This window comes from Podarcis gaigeae, assembly GCF_964106915.1.
Source record: "Podarcis gaigeae genome assembly, chromosome: 16".
NCBI classification, from domain to species: Eukaryota; Metazoa; Chordata; class Lepidosauria; order Squamata; family Lacertidae; genus Podarcis; species Podarcis gaigeae.
This window is the reverse complement of record NC_139693.1, coordinates 34,655,442-34,669,350: the sequence shown is the minus strand read 5'-3', so window position 1 is coordinate 34,669,350 and position 13,909 is coordinate 34,655,442. Positions and strand designations below refer to the sequence as shown.

Genomic DNA, 13,909 nt, shown 5'->3' with positions numbered 1-13,909 from the left:
TTTAGGCCATCTGTACTCAGCTTCTCTGAAGGAATAACCCAAACATCATGAACCACCTGCTTGTTTCTTTCACGCAGAGAAGCTTCTGGAAGCTTCCAGAACCCTCTTGAATTAAGGAGAATAGTAAAGATCTCTAGACATCAGATCAATACTTTCTGCACTAAGAAATGCAAACTGACAGTTCCGTCCCCTAAAGCCATCTTGTTATCTACCTCCTTTCCTTCTTCTGACCCATCCAGTTGTCTTACGTAAAGTCAGAGGTGGGTGGCATCTTCCCTCCATCCCAGAATCCCCCAGGTCATGTGCTAAGGAATCTTCAAGTGCATAGGAACATAGGAAACTGCCTTATTCAGAATCAAACCATTGGCTGGCCTAGCTCAGTTGTGTCTTCTCCAGGGGTGGGGAACCTTAGGCCTGGGGGACCAGAAGCAACCCGCCTGGCTTCTTTGACTGGCCCTCAGAACTCTCTCAGAGCCACGCCAGCTCATTGGCCCTACTTGGCACTCAAAGTATTTTTGCCTGGCTAAAATGTTTCCTTGAACTCCTGTGATACCTCTTGCTTTCTTTTTTTATATAGAATATTTATTAAGGTTTTTAATAATGATATAATAAAGGTAAAAATAAAAAATAAAAAATAGTATCAAAAATACAGAAATAAAAATAGTTTTTAAAAAATGCAGATTTTCCATTGCTTATTTTCCTTTAACATGTTTCCCGGACCTCCTCATACCTCCCTTTTTTGTATTCCGATTCAAATTGTTAGTTCAGCAAATCCTTACCATTAAATTTTAACCTGTTTCTAAGCCATTTTTTTCTTCCTCTCTCATATTCCCTTAAAGCATTACAGCTGGAAACCACTTAATGAATGTTAGAATGATGTTGGATAGAAATTAATTTTGCGATATTTCTGTAGGTAGTCTTTAAATTTCTTCCAATCTTCTTCCGCCGACTCTTCTCCCTGGTCTCGGATTCTGCCAGTCATTTCTGCCAATCCCATATAGTCCATCACCTTCCTCTGCCATTCTTCCAGAGTGGGTAGATCTTGTGTCTTCCAGTACTTTGCAATAAGTATTCTTGCTGCTGTGTAGCGTACATAAAGAAAGTTCTATCCTTCTTTGGCACCAATTGGCTGACCATGCCTAGGAGAAAGGCCTCTGGTTTCTTCAGGAAGGTATATTTAAATACCTTTTTCATTTCATTGTAAATCATTTCCCAGAAAGCCTTAATCCTTGGGCACGTCCACCAAAGGTGAAAGAATGTACCTTCATTTTCTTTACATTTCCAACATTTATTATCGGGCAAATGATAAATTTTTGTAAGCTTGACTGGGGTCATGTACCACCTGTAAATCATTTTCATAATATTCTCTCTTAAGGCATTACATGCCGTAAACTTCATACCTGTAGTCCATAACTGTTCCCAGTCAGCAAACATAATGTTATGTCCAACATTTTGTGCCCATTTAATCATAACAGATTTCACCGTTTCATCCTGATTATTCCATTTCAGCAGCAAGTTATACATCTTTGACAAAATCTTAGTTTTGGGTTCTAACAGTTCTGTTTCTAATTTTGATTTTTCCACCTGGAAGCAGTGATACCCCTTGCTTTCGTGGATGGAACAGGGTGTGTGTAGAAACTAGCCTACTGTAGAAAGGTGAAATGGTCGTTGGTTGCTCACTTCTCATTTTCCTTTCTTCCTCACCCACCACTGGCCTGTAGCTCCTGGAAGGTTGCCTGGGCAGGAATATCCAAGTTATACATTTCATCTAAGCTGCATTCTCATTGTAACTTAGAGATGTGCACGATCCTATTGTGAAAAGTTGCCACTCTTGTGGAAAACTGTTGGATTCTGCCACCATAGAGGTAAGATGAGGTGGCAGGACTCAACTGACCTCCCAACAGCTGAGTCACTGTAAGTTACAATGACTCAGCTGTCAGGAGGTTAGGTGAACGCTGGTGCCCCATCACCCTGTTTTCTGGTGGCTTCTGTTCTTGTTGTCCTTTGCATGTTACACCTACACAAAGAGTAGCCAGTTTTCTCACCCGCAGTGAGGGGAAAGGAGCCATGCATCAAACCAGCTAGGAAATCCACAAGCTTATAGAATGTTTGCAGTAGAATTGATGAGACCCAGTTTCCACAATAATTTGTCAGTCAGTTAAGTACAGTGCTTTCGATAGCTGACGAGTAATTGCATGACAAGCATGGAAACAGGGTACTTTGATATAAGGCAGGCTAATGTCCCCCCCATAAAATGACTCCTTTCTGAAAGTGGTATTGATTTACTTCCTCCTATGTTCTGTGAGCATAAATATGCCCTCCTTAGAGTGTCATGGTGTTGATCAAAAGCCAGTGTGGCTAATCCTTCAAACATCAGTTGCTTCTCTTTTCACATTTAGTCCAGGGAGCACAAGGTGATTATACACAAGATGTTATACAGAGACTCTTAAGATGTGCCACAGGGCCATAGCCTCAGAAGAGGGTGTTGACTTTTGGAACGTATTCTCTTGAATGTTCATCTGACTTGTCTTACTTTAGTTAAATATATTTTAATATGTAACTTTGTGTGTGTGTGTGTGTGGTCTGTAACTTCAGCATATTCTTTTTCTTCTTCTTTGGTGATCACTTGTAGCCGAGTAAGATTGTCTTCCATAAACACGGTTTTAAAAATGAGTCCGTAAGTGACTGTGGAGGCCAATCCTGGACCCACACGTCCTTCCACAGTGGGGACATTGGTTCCTGGGCAGGAGTTGATCACGGTGTGGATTTGCCAAGCGTGCCTTCCTCTTAGTACGCTTCTCCCTTGCGTTCTGAGTTTGAGTGTCTTCAAAGTCCACTTTAGCATACACAAACACACACACATATATATGGTTGGTTTCATTTATATTTTGATTTTAAGAAACAAACTTGCTTTGACTTGTGACTTACTGACAATTCTAAGGCATATTTTATATTCTTTGTAAGACACTTTGAAGTTTCATTTATAATCAAGTGGCCTATAAATTACATTAAAAAATACGAAGAGTAGGTCTCCAGCTCTCTTTTAGTTGAAGAGCTGTCAGCTGCTCCAAGGCGAACACACATCTATCATGAAAAATGGCAGCTGTACATATAGACCTTCTTTTGATTATTGTGACTTGCCCATGTTGTGACATGCCAGCATGCCTCCAGTGGCAGCTAGTGATGAAAAGTGTCAGGAAGGGGAAGATATTGGTAGATTCGATGAGACTAGAAATTCTGAAGAGGAGGAAGGAGTTGGAGATGTAGCTCCTGTTTTCAGAAGCAGCAGTGGAGTTTAGCATAGCATCTAGATTAGCTTTCAAGATCTATCAACCAACTTGGCCTGGAGGGCCGTGTTTGTGGTGCTGGCATTGGAGGTTGTCTGGCTGGCAGTGACAGGGCCTTCTCGGTGGCGGCTCCCCATTCATGAAATAATATAATAATAATAATATTTTTTTTGTTTATACCCCGCCCTCCCCAGCCAAGGCCGGGCTCAGAGCGGCTTACAAACAATAATAAAAACAAGAAGAATGATTACAACTTAAAAACAAAAATAAAATACAACATTAAAATAATGGAACATTAAAATATTAAAATGTAGCCTCGTCACAGGAGGAGAAGGAAAAGAAAACAAGAGAGAGAGAGGGGGGGGAGGGAGGGAATCAAATTGGCTCCAAGCCAAAGGCCAGGCGGAACAACTCTGTCTTACAGGTCCTGCGGAAAGAAATCAGATCCTGCAGGGCCCTGGTCTCATGAGGCAGAGCGTTCCACCAGGCCGGAGCCAGAGTTGAAAAGGCCCTGGCTCTGGTTGAAGCCAATCTAACTTCTTTAGGGCCTGGGACCACTAGGGTGTTATTATTTATGGACCTTGAGGCTCTCCGTGGGGCATACCAGGAGAGGCGGTCCCGTAGGTACGAGGGTCCTAGGCTGTGAAGGGCTTTAAAGGTCAAAAGCAGCACCTTAAATCTGACCCTGTACTCCACCGGGAGCCAGTGCAGCTTGAAAAGCACTGGGTGAATATGCTCCCATGGCAGAGACCCCGTGAGGAGCCTCGCTGCAGCATTCTGTACCCGCTGGAGTTTCTGGGACAGCTTCAAGGGCAGCCCCGCATAGAGCGAATTACAGTAGTCAAGCCTGGAGATGACCGTCGCATGGATCACTGTGGCCAAGTCAGGGCGGGAAAGGTAAGGGACCAACTGCTTGATGCAGCAAAGGTGGAAAAATGTCGCCTTGGCTGTTGCTGTAACCTGCGCCTCCATGGAAAGGGAGGCGTCAAGGATTACACCCAAACTCTTAACGGAAGGCAATGGCACTAATTGGGCCCCCGCAAGAGAAGGGAGTTGGTCCCTCATCCCCATGCCATCCCGACCTAGCCATAGGACCTCTGTCTTCGAAGGATTTAGTTTCAATCGGCTCCCACGAAACCATCCAGCCACAGCTTCCAAGCATCTGGTCAGTGTGTTCGGGGTCGAGTCAGTGTGGCCATCCATCAGCAGATAGAGCTGAGTGTCATCAGCATATTGGTGACAGCCCAGCCCAAATCTCCGGATAATCTGGGCAAGGGGGCGCATAAAGATGTTAAAAAGCATCGGGGAGAGAATTGCGCCCTGCGGCACTCCACATACCAAGGAGTGGCGCGACGACATTTCCCTCCCTAGTGCCACCCTCTGTCCCCGACCAGAGATAAAAGAGCACAACCAGTTTCGGGCTAAGCCCTGTATCCCCACGTCTGCGAGGCGGTGGTCCAGAAGATCATGATCGACCATGTCAAAGGCTGCTGACAAATCTAAAAGGATCAGCAGTCCTGACCCGCCTCGATCCAGTTGTCTACGGAGATCATCTGTTAGGGCAACCAGAGCCGTCTCCGTCCCAAAACCAGGACGGAAACCGGACTGAAATGGATCTAATGCCGATGTTTCCTCCAGAAACCTACCAAGCTGTTCAGCAACCGCTCTCTCAATTACCTTACCCAGGTATGGAAGATTTGAAACTGGGCAGTAATTGGATAGGTCTAAGGGATCTAAATGCCCTTTCTAGTGAGGTTTCTCTTTCCCCCTCATTATTAACTTTTAGGAGGAATTTATAAAATACCCCTGTTTACCCAGGCATTTGATAACTGAGAGCTACTATTCTTGGCAACCCTGAAATCATTTCCTTCAAGAGTAGGTGATATTTTAAACTCTGTTTTAGATACCGTATTTTTTGCACCACAACACTCACTTTTTTCCTCCTAGAAAGTAAGGGGAAATGTCTGTGCGTGTTATGGAGGAAATGCCTATGGGTGGCATGCCCACGGATTTTCCTCCTCTAAAAACTATGTGCGTGTTATGGTTGGGTGCGTGTTATAGAGCGAAAAATACGGTATTTTAATTAAATTAAATTATTTTTATTTTATTTTATTACTGATGTGTTTTCTGCTCTGGGCAACTTGAGGAGGAAGGGCAGGAGCTAAATAAAATAACAGAAAAGGGGAAATGAGAAGGGGAAATGAGAAGTAGTAAGATTAGTAGCAGTAATGGGCAGGAGTTCTGTAGGATAGGTACTGCAATGCTAAAGCCTGATTATTATATCATGTGGACCTCCTGGTAAGATGGATCTGCTGGAGACCTTGTCCGGAAAAATATGGTGATCAATAGAGCATTTTCTCCCATACTTGTACCAGACCGGCATGAGTGATGATCCTTTCCCCCTTGACATGATGGTATCTATATATATATAATACATGTTGTTGTTATTATATTTCAAAATCTTCACTGTGTTGAAATCCCTACCCTCCCTCTTTATCTTACAGGTTGACGGCCAAAGCAGTTGCTGTCTTGTTGCCTATCTTGGGGAGCTCGTGGATTTTAGGTGTTCTGGCGGTCAACGCGCATGCATTGGTGTTCCAGTACATGTTTGCAATATTCAACTCCTTGCAGGTAGGTTCATAGCCCAGTTAAGGGGCTAAGTGTTCTGCAGTGCAGCAAGACAAAACCTCCCGGGGTGTGAGGTGAGGCAAGGCGGGACAAGGGGTTCAGGTGGAGGGTGAGGCAGGGCAGAGTTCAAGCTGTGCTGTGAGGAACACAGAGTTTGGAAGCTGGCCTAGAAAGGAGCCATTATATCAGTGTTTCTCAACCTTGGGTCCCCAGCTCCTGGTTGTTGGACTACAAATCCTATCATCCCTAGTTAGCAGGACCAGTGGTCAGGGATGATGGGAGTTGTAGTCCATCAATAGCTGAAGACCTGAGTTTGAGAAACATGGCATTATAGAGCAGTAGCAACAGGAGCAGCCTGCTTGTTAACACCATCTGTGCTGCAAGAGGCACCTCTAAGGCTTCTCCAGCTGTTTCCTACTGAGATGGAATCAGAGAGCCCCAGGTCTTCTGCAATGGAGCCCTCTGAGTAAGAGAATGGCAGCAACATATCCTCAGGCTGAGGGGACACTAGCTTCACAGGCTCATCTGAGAACACTTCTGGTGCTGCTGCTGCATGCCCTTACCCTCCTGCTCCACAGTCCTCACCCTCATCCCCCAAAGATGAGGAATCTGACTTCAGCATCGTGGCACTAATAAGCCTGCAAGATAAAGGTTATATGAAACATTCTATACACAGATTGTGTGCAGCATCTTGCCTCTCTGTTTGCCCCGCTTCCTCTGACCTTTCACAGCCTCTGTACATCACTCACAACTAACAGTAACACCGGGGCCTCTGGAGCAATGTCGTCGTTTGCTATCTTAGGCACTAAATATGAGGTGAACCAGGCAGTCAGAGTATTAGGTTGGCCAAGGTTGTGCTACTGTCCATGCTCATTGCTGTTGGGTATTGTTGCTAGAAGGCATAGATTTTTCTCTCTTAGAAAATGGAGCAGCATACAGGGATTTTGCCGAATTCTGATGAAAACAAAATCAGGAGCAGAAATTGCCGATGTTTGCTTATTTTGTTGCATGCCCAGAAAGGAAAGCAAACCAGGGAATACAAAACAGTGTTTGTTGCTGCAGTTGTTTTCGTTCCACAAAGGATACGTGATTGATTGCACACACATATCCTTTGCATTGCGTTTCCTTTGCATTGAAATAAATGGGGTGGGATAACGTAATGACAATGTGTGTCCCTGGCATTTGCTGTTCTTTTGTATGCTGCTCCTTGTTTGTGAAGGGCAATGACCTCTTATCTTACTTTCTTGGACCATTCTCTTGACTTAGCCATATTTCTAACATGCAGCCAAATTTGACACTCAGCAAGCCCCCAGCCAGTTCAGGAGGCCTCTGGAGCCTTTTAGATTCAACAGCAGTTGCTCAAACAATCCTTTGTAAAATCCTAACCTCTTTCTTTTTATTTTACTGTTTTAGGGGTTCTTCATCTTCCTATTTCACTGCCTCCTGAACTCAGAGGTATGTTTCCATGTAAGAGAACCTTTGGCAGTAAAAACCAATGGCCCAGCAATGCTGGGATTATTATATATGTTTTGTGTGTATGTATTTATTTAGTGAAACAATACGATGATTTAAAATCCGGTTGTAAATCAGCCGCAGTGTTAGGAGAATGGCGCCATTTAATTATGTTTCTCTGGGGAGTGGGCCTTTTATTCCCCTTGGTGAATGTGTATTATATATATTTAGCTGCTGTCTTCCATAGTTTATGGCATCTTCACAAAAGCTAAGAGACTAGGCTGCCGTCAAGGACAGCCACCAAAACCTTTGATTGCCGGTTGATGCTACAGGACAGTTGGTCATGTCCTATAAAGCCCTATATGCCTTGGGCACAGGCTGCCCGAAAGATCGCCTCTTCCTGCAAAAACTTCCCTGGATGTTAAGATCTTTGGATGAGCATCCTCTCTTAGTTCCAGAAACATTAGAGGCATAGTTGGTGGTGATATGAGAGAGAGAGAGACTTTTCTGCAGCTGCTCCCAGACTGTGAAATTTCCTTCCAAGAGCAGTTAAATTGGTTCTCTCCGGCAGCCTAAGACTTTCCTGTCCAGACAGGCCTTTGTGAAACTAAGGTGCAGCAATGCTGTCCTATGGGCTGCTGTCGGGAAATCTGTACTTTAATGCTGTTGCTAAATGTGTTTTGATTTACTTGTGTACCATTGTTTTTAACTGGATCACTTTTATGACTTTGTATTTTACAATCTTTTTGAATTTGGTAAGCCACCGTGAATACCAGCTTTGGAGAAAGGTGACATACAGTGGCATCTCGGGTTAAGTACTTAATTTGTTCCGGAGGTCTGTACTTAACCTAAAACTGTTCTTAACCTGAAGCACCACTTTAGCTAATGGGGCCTCCCGCTGCCGCCGCGCCACCGGAGCACGATTTCTGCTCTCAACCTGAAGTAAAGTTCTTAACCTGAAGCACTATTTCTGGGTTAGTGGAGTCTGTAACCTGAGGCGTATGTAGCCTGAAGTGTATGTAACCCGAGGTACCACTGTATGAATACATTAAATAGATGGGGAGAGGGGGTGTCCCAAAGACATTTTGCTGCCTGTGAGAAATGACAAGGTTGCACCACACCACCAACTGGAATGGCAGTTGAATTTTGAACCCTGGTCACAGGACTGTGTCCTCCACCACACTTGAGGGCAATGGGCTGGCTTAACAATCACAGCTCCGTGTGGCACTCGTAGCTTTGTTATCCAGCAGAGAGGAATAGCGGGATAGAGCAGGCAGCTCAGGAGCACGGGGGCTACCACAACTGCCCCACACCTCCAGCACCTGCCACCTGAAGTAGCCACCTCAGCTGTTAGAATGGGAAACCATTTTCCAGTCCAAGCACCACTCTCTCCTTTGGGCCACATTTTGAGGGCTACATTTCAGTGGTGGGCTAGGCCAGAGTGGAAAGTGGGTGCAAAAACCAATGCAAATTCTGTCCTTGTAGATTACATTCTACACACACTCACTATGGCCCCTTTCCACCCCCCACCCACATTTTGCCTCTGTTCCGCCCTCATCTGGGTCCTAAAGGATCCACATATCAGCAATTGAGCATCAATTGGGCACCTGCAAAATGATCACCGCCTGCAGTTGTTCCTGTAAACAATAATCCATCATAGACATGTGTATTTGTTTATTCTGAATTGAAGCTGTTGTCAAATACATCTCATTGTGTCTTCTAGACTTTGTATTACATGTGCTCTACGTGACCCTCATACCCAATGAGTAAAATGCTTTTTACAGGAGTAGGAGAGTTAAGCAAACTAATAATTTAAGGGTGGGAAGGAACCCTTCCCAGTTGTTAAGAAATCCTGACAGGAACAAGTAAGTTCTATTGCAGCATTCAGACTTGATGACATCAGGCTGAAATTCCATTTCTTCCTGACTTTTACAAGCAATAACATAAGGGCTGGATGGGAAAGTGTGCTGTAAAAAAGGAGCTATTTTGATTGCCTCAGGAGCTGGCTGTGCTGGGCTTATAGATGGCATTTCATCTTTCCCCGTTAGATTTTTGTAGTTTGCCATAGAAACATGGGAGGGTGAGAGACAGTAATTGATAGGGGAAATAAATAATGGCTTCAGCTATTATTGCAAGGAAACTATGGGCCATATCCAACATTCTCTGCCCACTAGTGCCCTTGCACTAGTGAATTGCAGAGTTTAAAGGTTGCACAACAAAGGCAGAAGCTTGATGCACAACCATATTTGATAATATGTTTCCTCTTGCGCAGCAGCTGATTCTTCTGCAACTGCTCATTCTTGTTGCACAATTTGCTGCTTAATGATCTTCGGTAACATGCTTTTGTTTTCACTTGCGGAACAGCAGTGTGCCAGCACATCAAGCATACAGTTAAAGACTTTAACTGATTGCTACGTTGGAAACAAACCTTAATGCTTATTTGTGGTGAAGAAAGCATCTACCTCTAAGGCTAATAAAGGGAGCCCACCAGTCCATTGGCCTTCCTGGTCAAGTTTAAAATTGTAGGCACCAACTCACATCTCCTTCCTATGCAGATGGACCCCAAAGGGCTGGCGAGGAGAAAAGCAGACTACTGTATTTTTCGCCCTATAAGACGCACCAGACCACAAGATGCACCTAGTTTTTGGAGGAGGAAAACAATAAAAAAAATATTCTGAATCTCAGAAGCCAGAACAGCAAGAGGGATCGCTGCACAGTGAAAGCAGCAATCCCTCTTGCTGTTCTGGCTTCTGGGATAGCTGGGCAGCCTGCATTTGCTCCATAAGACGCACACACATTTCCCTTTACTTTTTAGGAGGGAAAAAGTGAGTCTTATAGAGCAAAAAATACGGTATCCTGCAAACACCCATCTTCAAGCACCATCACCTAACCTTCCCCTCACCTGCCTTTCCTGCTCCAGAGAAGGAGAGTGTGGAGACAGAAGATTTGTGTGGAGAGGGGTGGTTTTAGGATTGAATATTTCTGTTTTGTCTTTCTTCTCCCTGCCAAGGTTAGAGCTGCCTTTAAACACAAAACCAAGGTGTGGTCGCTCACCAGCAGTTCGATCCGCAACATCAATGTGAAACCTTTCAACTCGGACATTGTAAGTATATTCCTAGAATTCCTAAGGCTTTGTTATCCTACTGGACAGACAATTTGCCCAAACGATTCTTTCCACTGCACAATGGCACATATGCAACTGAAAAAGGACCTGAAAAAATATGCCCTGTTAGTTCCAGGGCAGATGTGCACATGGTTGTGGAAAGGTTCCCTTGCAAACAGGAGACTCGAGAACCACTGGACCTTCTTGTTAATCAACTGTTTGCCTTAGTTCTGCCCTAAATTCCATATCTCTTTGCTCAGACAAGACTGCATTTTGGGAATCAGAAAGGGGTACTTTTATAGAGCCTAGATAAAACTTGCAGGTATGTTTAATGTTGTTTATTAACTACTCTCTTTGATGATGTGAATTCTGAGACAGGGATGGGGAGCCTGTGGCCCCCTAGAGGTTGTTGGACTCCAACTCCCATCAGCACCAGCTGCCATGACCAGTGGACAGGGATGATGGGAACTGCAGTCCAACAACATCTAGATATGGGTTGCTGCCTGAGGGAAAACCAGTGGGTTCAAGTTTATTTCTCTGGGAGTCAGCGGTAGTTTGCTTGAATCAGGAAATGTTATTACACAATTTTCTTCCTTTCTCTCCCTCCTTTCCACTCCAGATAACTGGGAACAGGCCAGGAACAACCCCCACTAAACTCAACACTTGGGACAAGAGTACCAATTCAGCAAACAAGATTGATCTCTCAGCAGTTTGACAGCAAACCCTAACAACCCTCCTCTCTGATATCCAAACCGTGTCCTCAGGATCTTTGACATGCTGCCTGCCTGTCCAGTATTTTCTCAGAATTTGTGCCAGTAGGAACCACTCCTTTAACCACCACCTGCTAAATTGGGGAGATAATTTCCCATGCTGCATTGGGATTAAGTCAGTCCTTCCAGCTTCTGTTAGCATTGCATACTGCCTGCCACTCGTCCATTAGGAATAGCTATGGAATAGCTAGTGACAAAATACACTGGATGGTCTTGTAAACAGCAGCAGAGACACTAAGTGTGGGGAAATGGATTGCACTCCCTCAGTAATGGGACTTCGGACGTTTAATGGCACCTCAGGAACGATGATCATGACATGCTTTTCCGCCTTGCAAAGCAAATGTGTGTTTTTGTGTGTAGCATTATTAAAACCACGCCATTCCTTTCTAGCGCTACAACCCCAATTTGCATTAAATAATATGAGCAGTCCAATTACCCAGGAGAAGCATAGCCAGAGAATAGCCAACAGACATTTCACCTGGAAGTGGCATGGAAGTCAAAGACAGAAGGGGAAGAGACTCAGGATCAAAACAATGTATCATGTGGCACATTGGCCTTGGGACCAACAATGATGGCAGATGTTGAGTGTGCATGGCCTATACATCTGTTTGGGCTTTGCCACGGTAAGTTCCAATGACTGTTTTGTCCACCTGCAGGGTTATTTTATTGGAGTGTTGTCTGCACCAGCCAAAACACCCTTTGGTATGAGTCAGGTGCCTGCAGTCTTTCAGATGAGAATCAACGACTGTCTGCTGAATAGATTTTGCAGACAGAATTAACCTGTATGCTTTTGGGAATCATAACAGAGCTGACTCTTGGGTTTATCTGTCTTCTTTGCCCGGCAGCATCGGATGCTGAATGCCAAACAGGAGACCCTCTCCCCACAAAGAAATGCAAAACAAAACGAAAACGCTTTCATACAAACCAGCAACAACAAGAAGAAAAATTACTGTGAAGTCGTCAGCCGGACTGCAGCTGGGATTGTGTTATTATCCACAGATGTTGTTATTTTATTTTATTTCATCTCCTGACAAACCTTTAGTCTTTCCAGCAGTGCAGTGATGCAATGTCTTTTGAAGGGGAAAGCAACACATGTTTTAATTCTACAAATGTATTTTTTGCCTTTGCTACTTGTGTTTATTTTCTGATACAGTTCCAGGAATTGCATAGACCTCAGTTCAAGCCACCTTTGCAGCCGTAAGGGCTGGCCGGTGGCTTTCTTAAACAGGCCAGCATAAGGCGTTCTTACCACCATTGCCCGCTTGCCCAGCACTGCTTCCTTGCAGTGAGAGGTGGCTGGGAAAGTGCCTACATCGTTGCCACAACAGCTAGAAATGCCGTTTAAGCTCAGGGCTTATCCACACTTGCCTTTCCAGGCACAGTCCACACATTAAAATTCTGTGCCTGGGTATCTTTTGTTGTTGTGGTTCCAGAGCTCTCCCTGCGGAAAACCACTCTTTAAAGCTGAATCAGACCAAACAGCAATCTGTGGACAACCCAAATTGTTGCGCTTCTGCTTTAAAGAGTGGGTTTTTGCAAAGAAAGCATGGGGGGGAGGAGAGAGAGTATGGACCTGTGCCTGGAAAAAGTGGAGCAAAAGAGAATTGTGGGTAAGTGCTCAGTAAATAATAATATTTTTAAAAATCAATTATATTAATGTAAATTCATCCCCCTGCTCCCAAGTTTAAACTGAACTTTTCAGCTGCCTTGGTGGTGGTGCAGGCCTTCTCCTGGCTGCTTTGCCCAGAATGCCTCGACTTGAGGAAGATTCCCCTTGGATCATTCTCAGAGTGAGGAATAACAGGAGAAGGGTGGAGAAACCACCAGCGGGGCAGAGCTGCGGCTTTCAGCTTTTTTCGTTTTTGCTCTTCATGCCTGCAACATGGGAGGGGGCAGAGGTGATCTTGATTCAAGTGTAGGATCTCATCAGATCCAGAGGACGGGGGGCATGTCTTATTTATTTATTTATATCATAAGCCTTTATACACAACGTGACTGTAAAACAAAATGAACAAACCCTCCAAGTGGTTTGCAGAAAGGATAAAACAATAAAATCATTGGCAAAAAAACAATTGAAACATTCTTTTGAGCTGGAGAGAGAATGGCAACCCAAGCAGAGCAGAACAGGATCAGCGAAGAATGAGGCAACCAATGGAGCGAGCTGCTTGACATAGCTACTTCATTCTGCCTCCTGATTGGTCTGGCCCTGAGTATTATTTTTTTTAAAAAAAAATGAATGGGGGATGCTTGAGACTAGAGTTCAGCGGTAGAGCATCTGCTTTGCATGCAGAAGGTCTCAGCTTCAGTCCCTGGCATCTCCCTCTATGGCAGGGAAAGGCTCCCATCTGAAACCTTGGAGAGCAGTTGCCATTCTATGTAGATGATATTTACCCAGACTGGCAACTAGAAAACACTGAGATAATTGGTTTGAATGTGTATAAGCCTGTCTACCTGTGAATCACATAGCTATGGAAGAACTTTAGGTGAACAGGGCCAACCTATCCATGAGTCAAGGTGAAGTGACCACTTCAGGCAGTGGGATCCACAGGGGCAACAGATCTGGCCTCCAAGGAATGCACTGCCCACTGCTTCTGCCGCGGTGGCAGTGATGGCTGTGGTGCGCTCCTTGGAGGTTCAATCTGCTGCCTTCTTGACAGCCCATCCCTAAT

General features: G+C 44.6%; 1 protein-coding gene across 2 annotated transcripts in view; it reads left to right on the top strand.

The window, feature by feature from the left end:
- The window catches only part of ADGRD1 (adhesion G protein-coupled receptor D1), a 276,194-nt gene extending 262,739 nt beyond the window's left edge, over positions 1-13,455 (top strand). For both annotated transcript variants that reach the window (XM_083717092.1, XM_083717091.1), the window contains 4 exons: positions 5,792-5,918; positions 7,329-7,370; positions 10,378-10,470; positions 11,090-13,455. In XM_083717092.1, coding sequence (XP_083573218.1) covers positions 5,792-5,918; positions 7,329-7,370; positions 10,378-10,470; positions 11,090-11,185 — 358 coding nt within the window. In that variant the 3' untranslated portion in view covers positions 11,186-13,455. The remainder of the gene's footprint in view (positions 1-5,791; positions 5,919-7,328; positions 7,371-10,377; positions 10,471-11,089) is intronic.
- Positions 13,456-13,909: the final 454 nt, after the last annotated feature.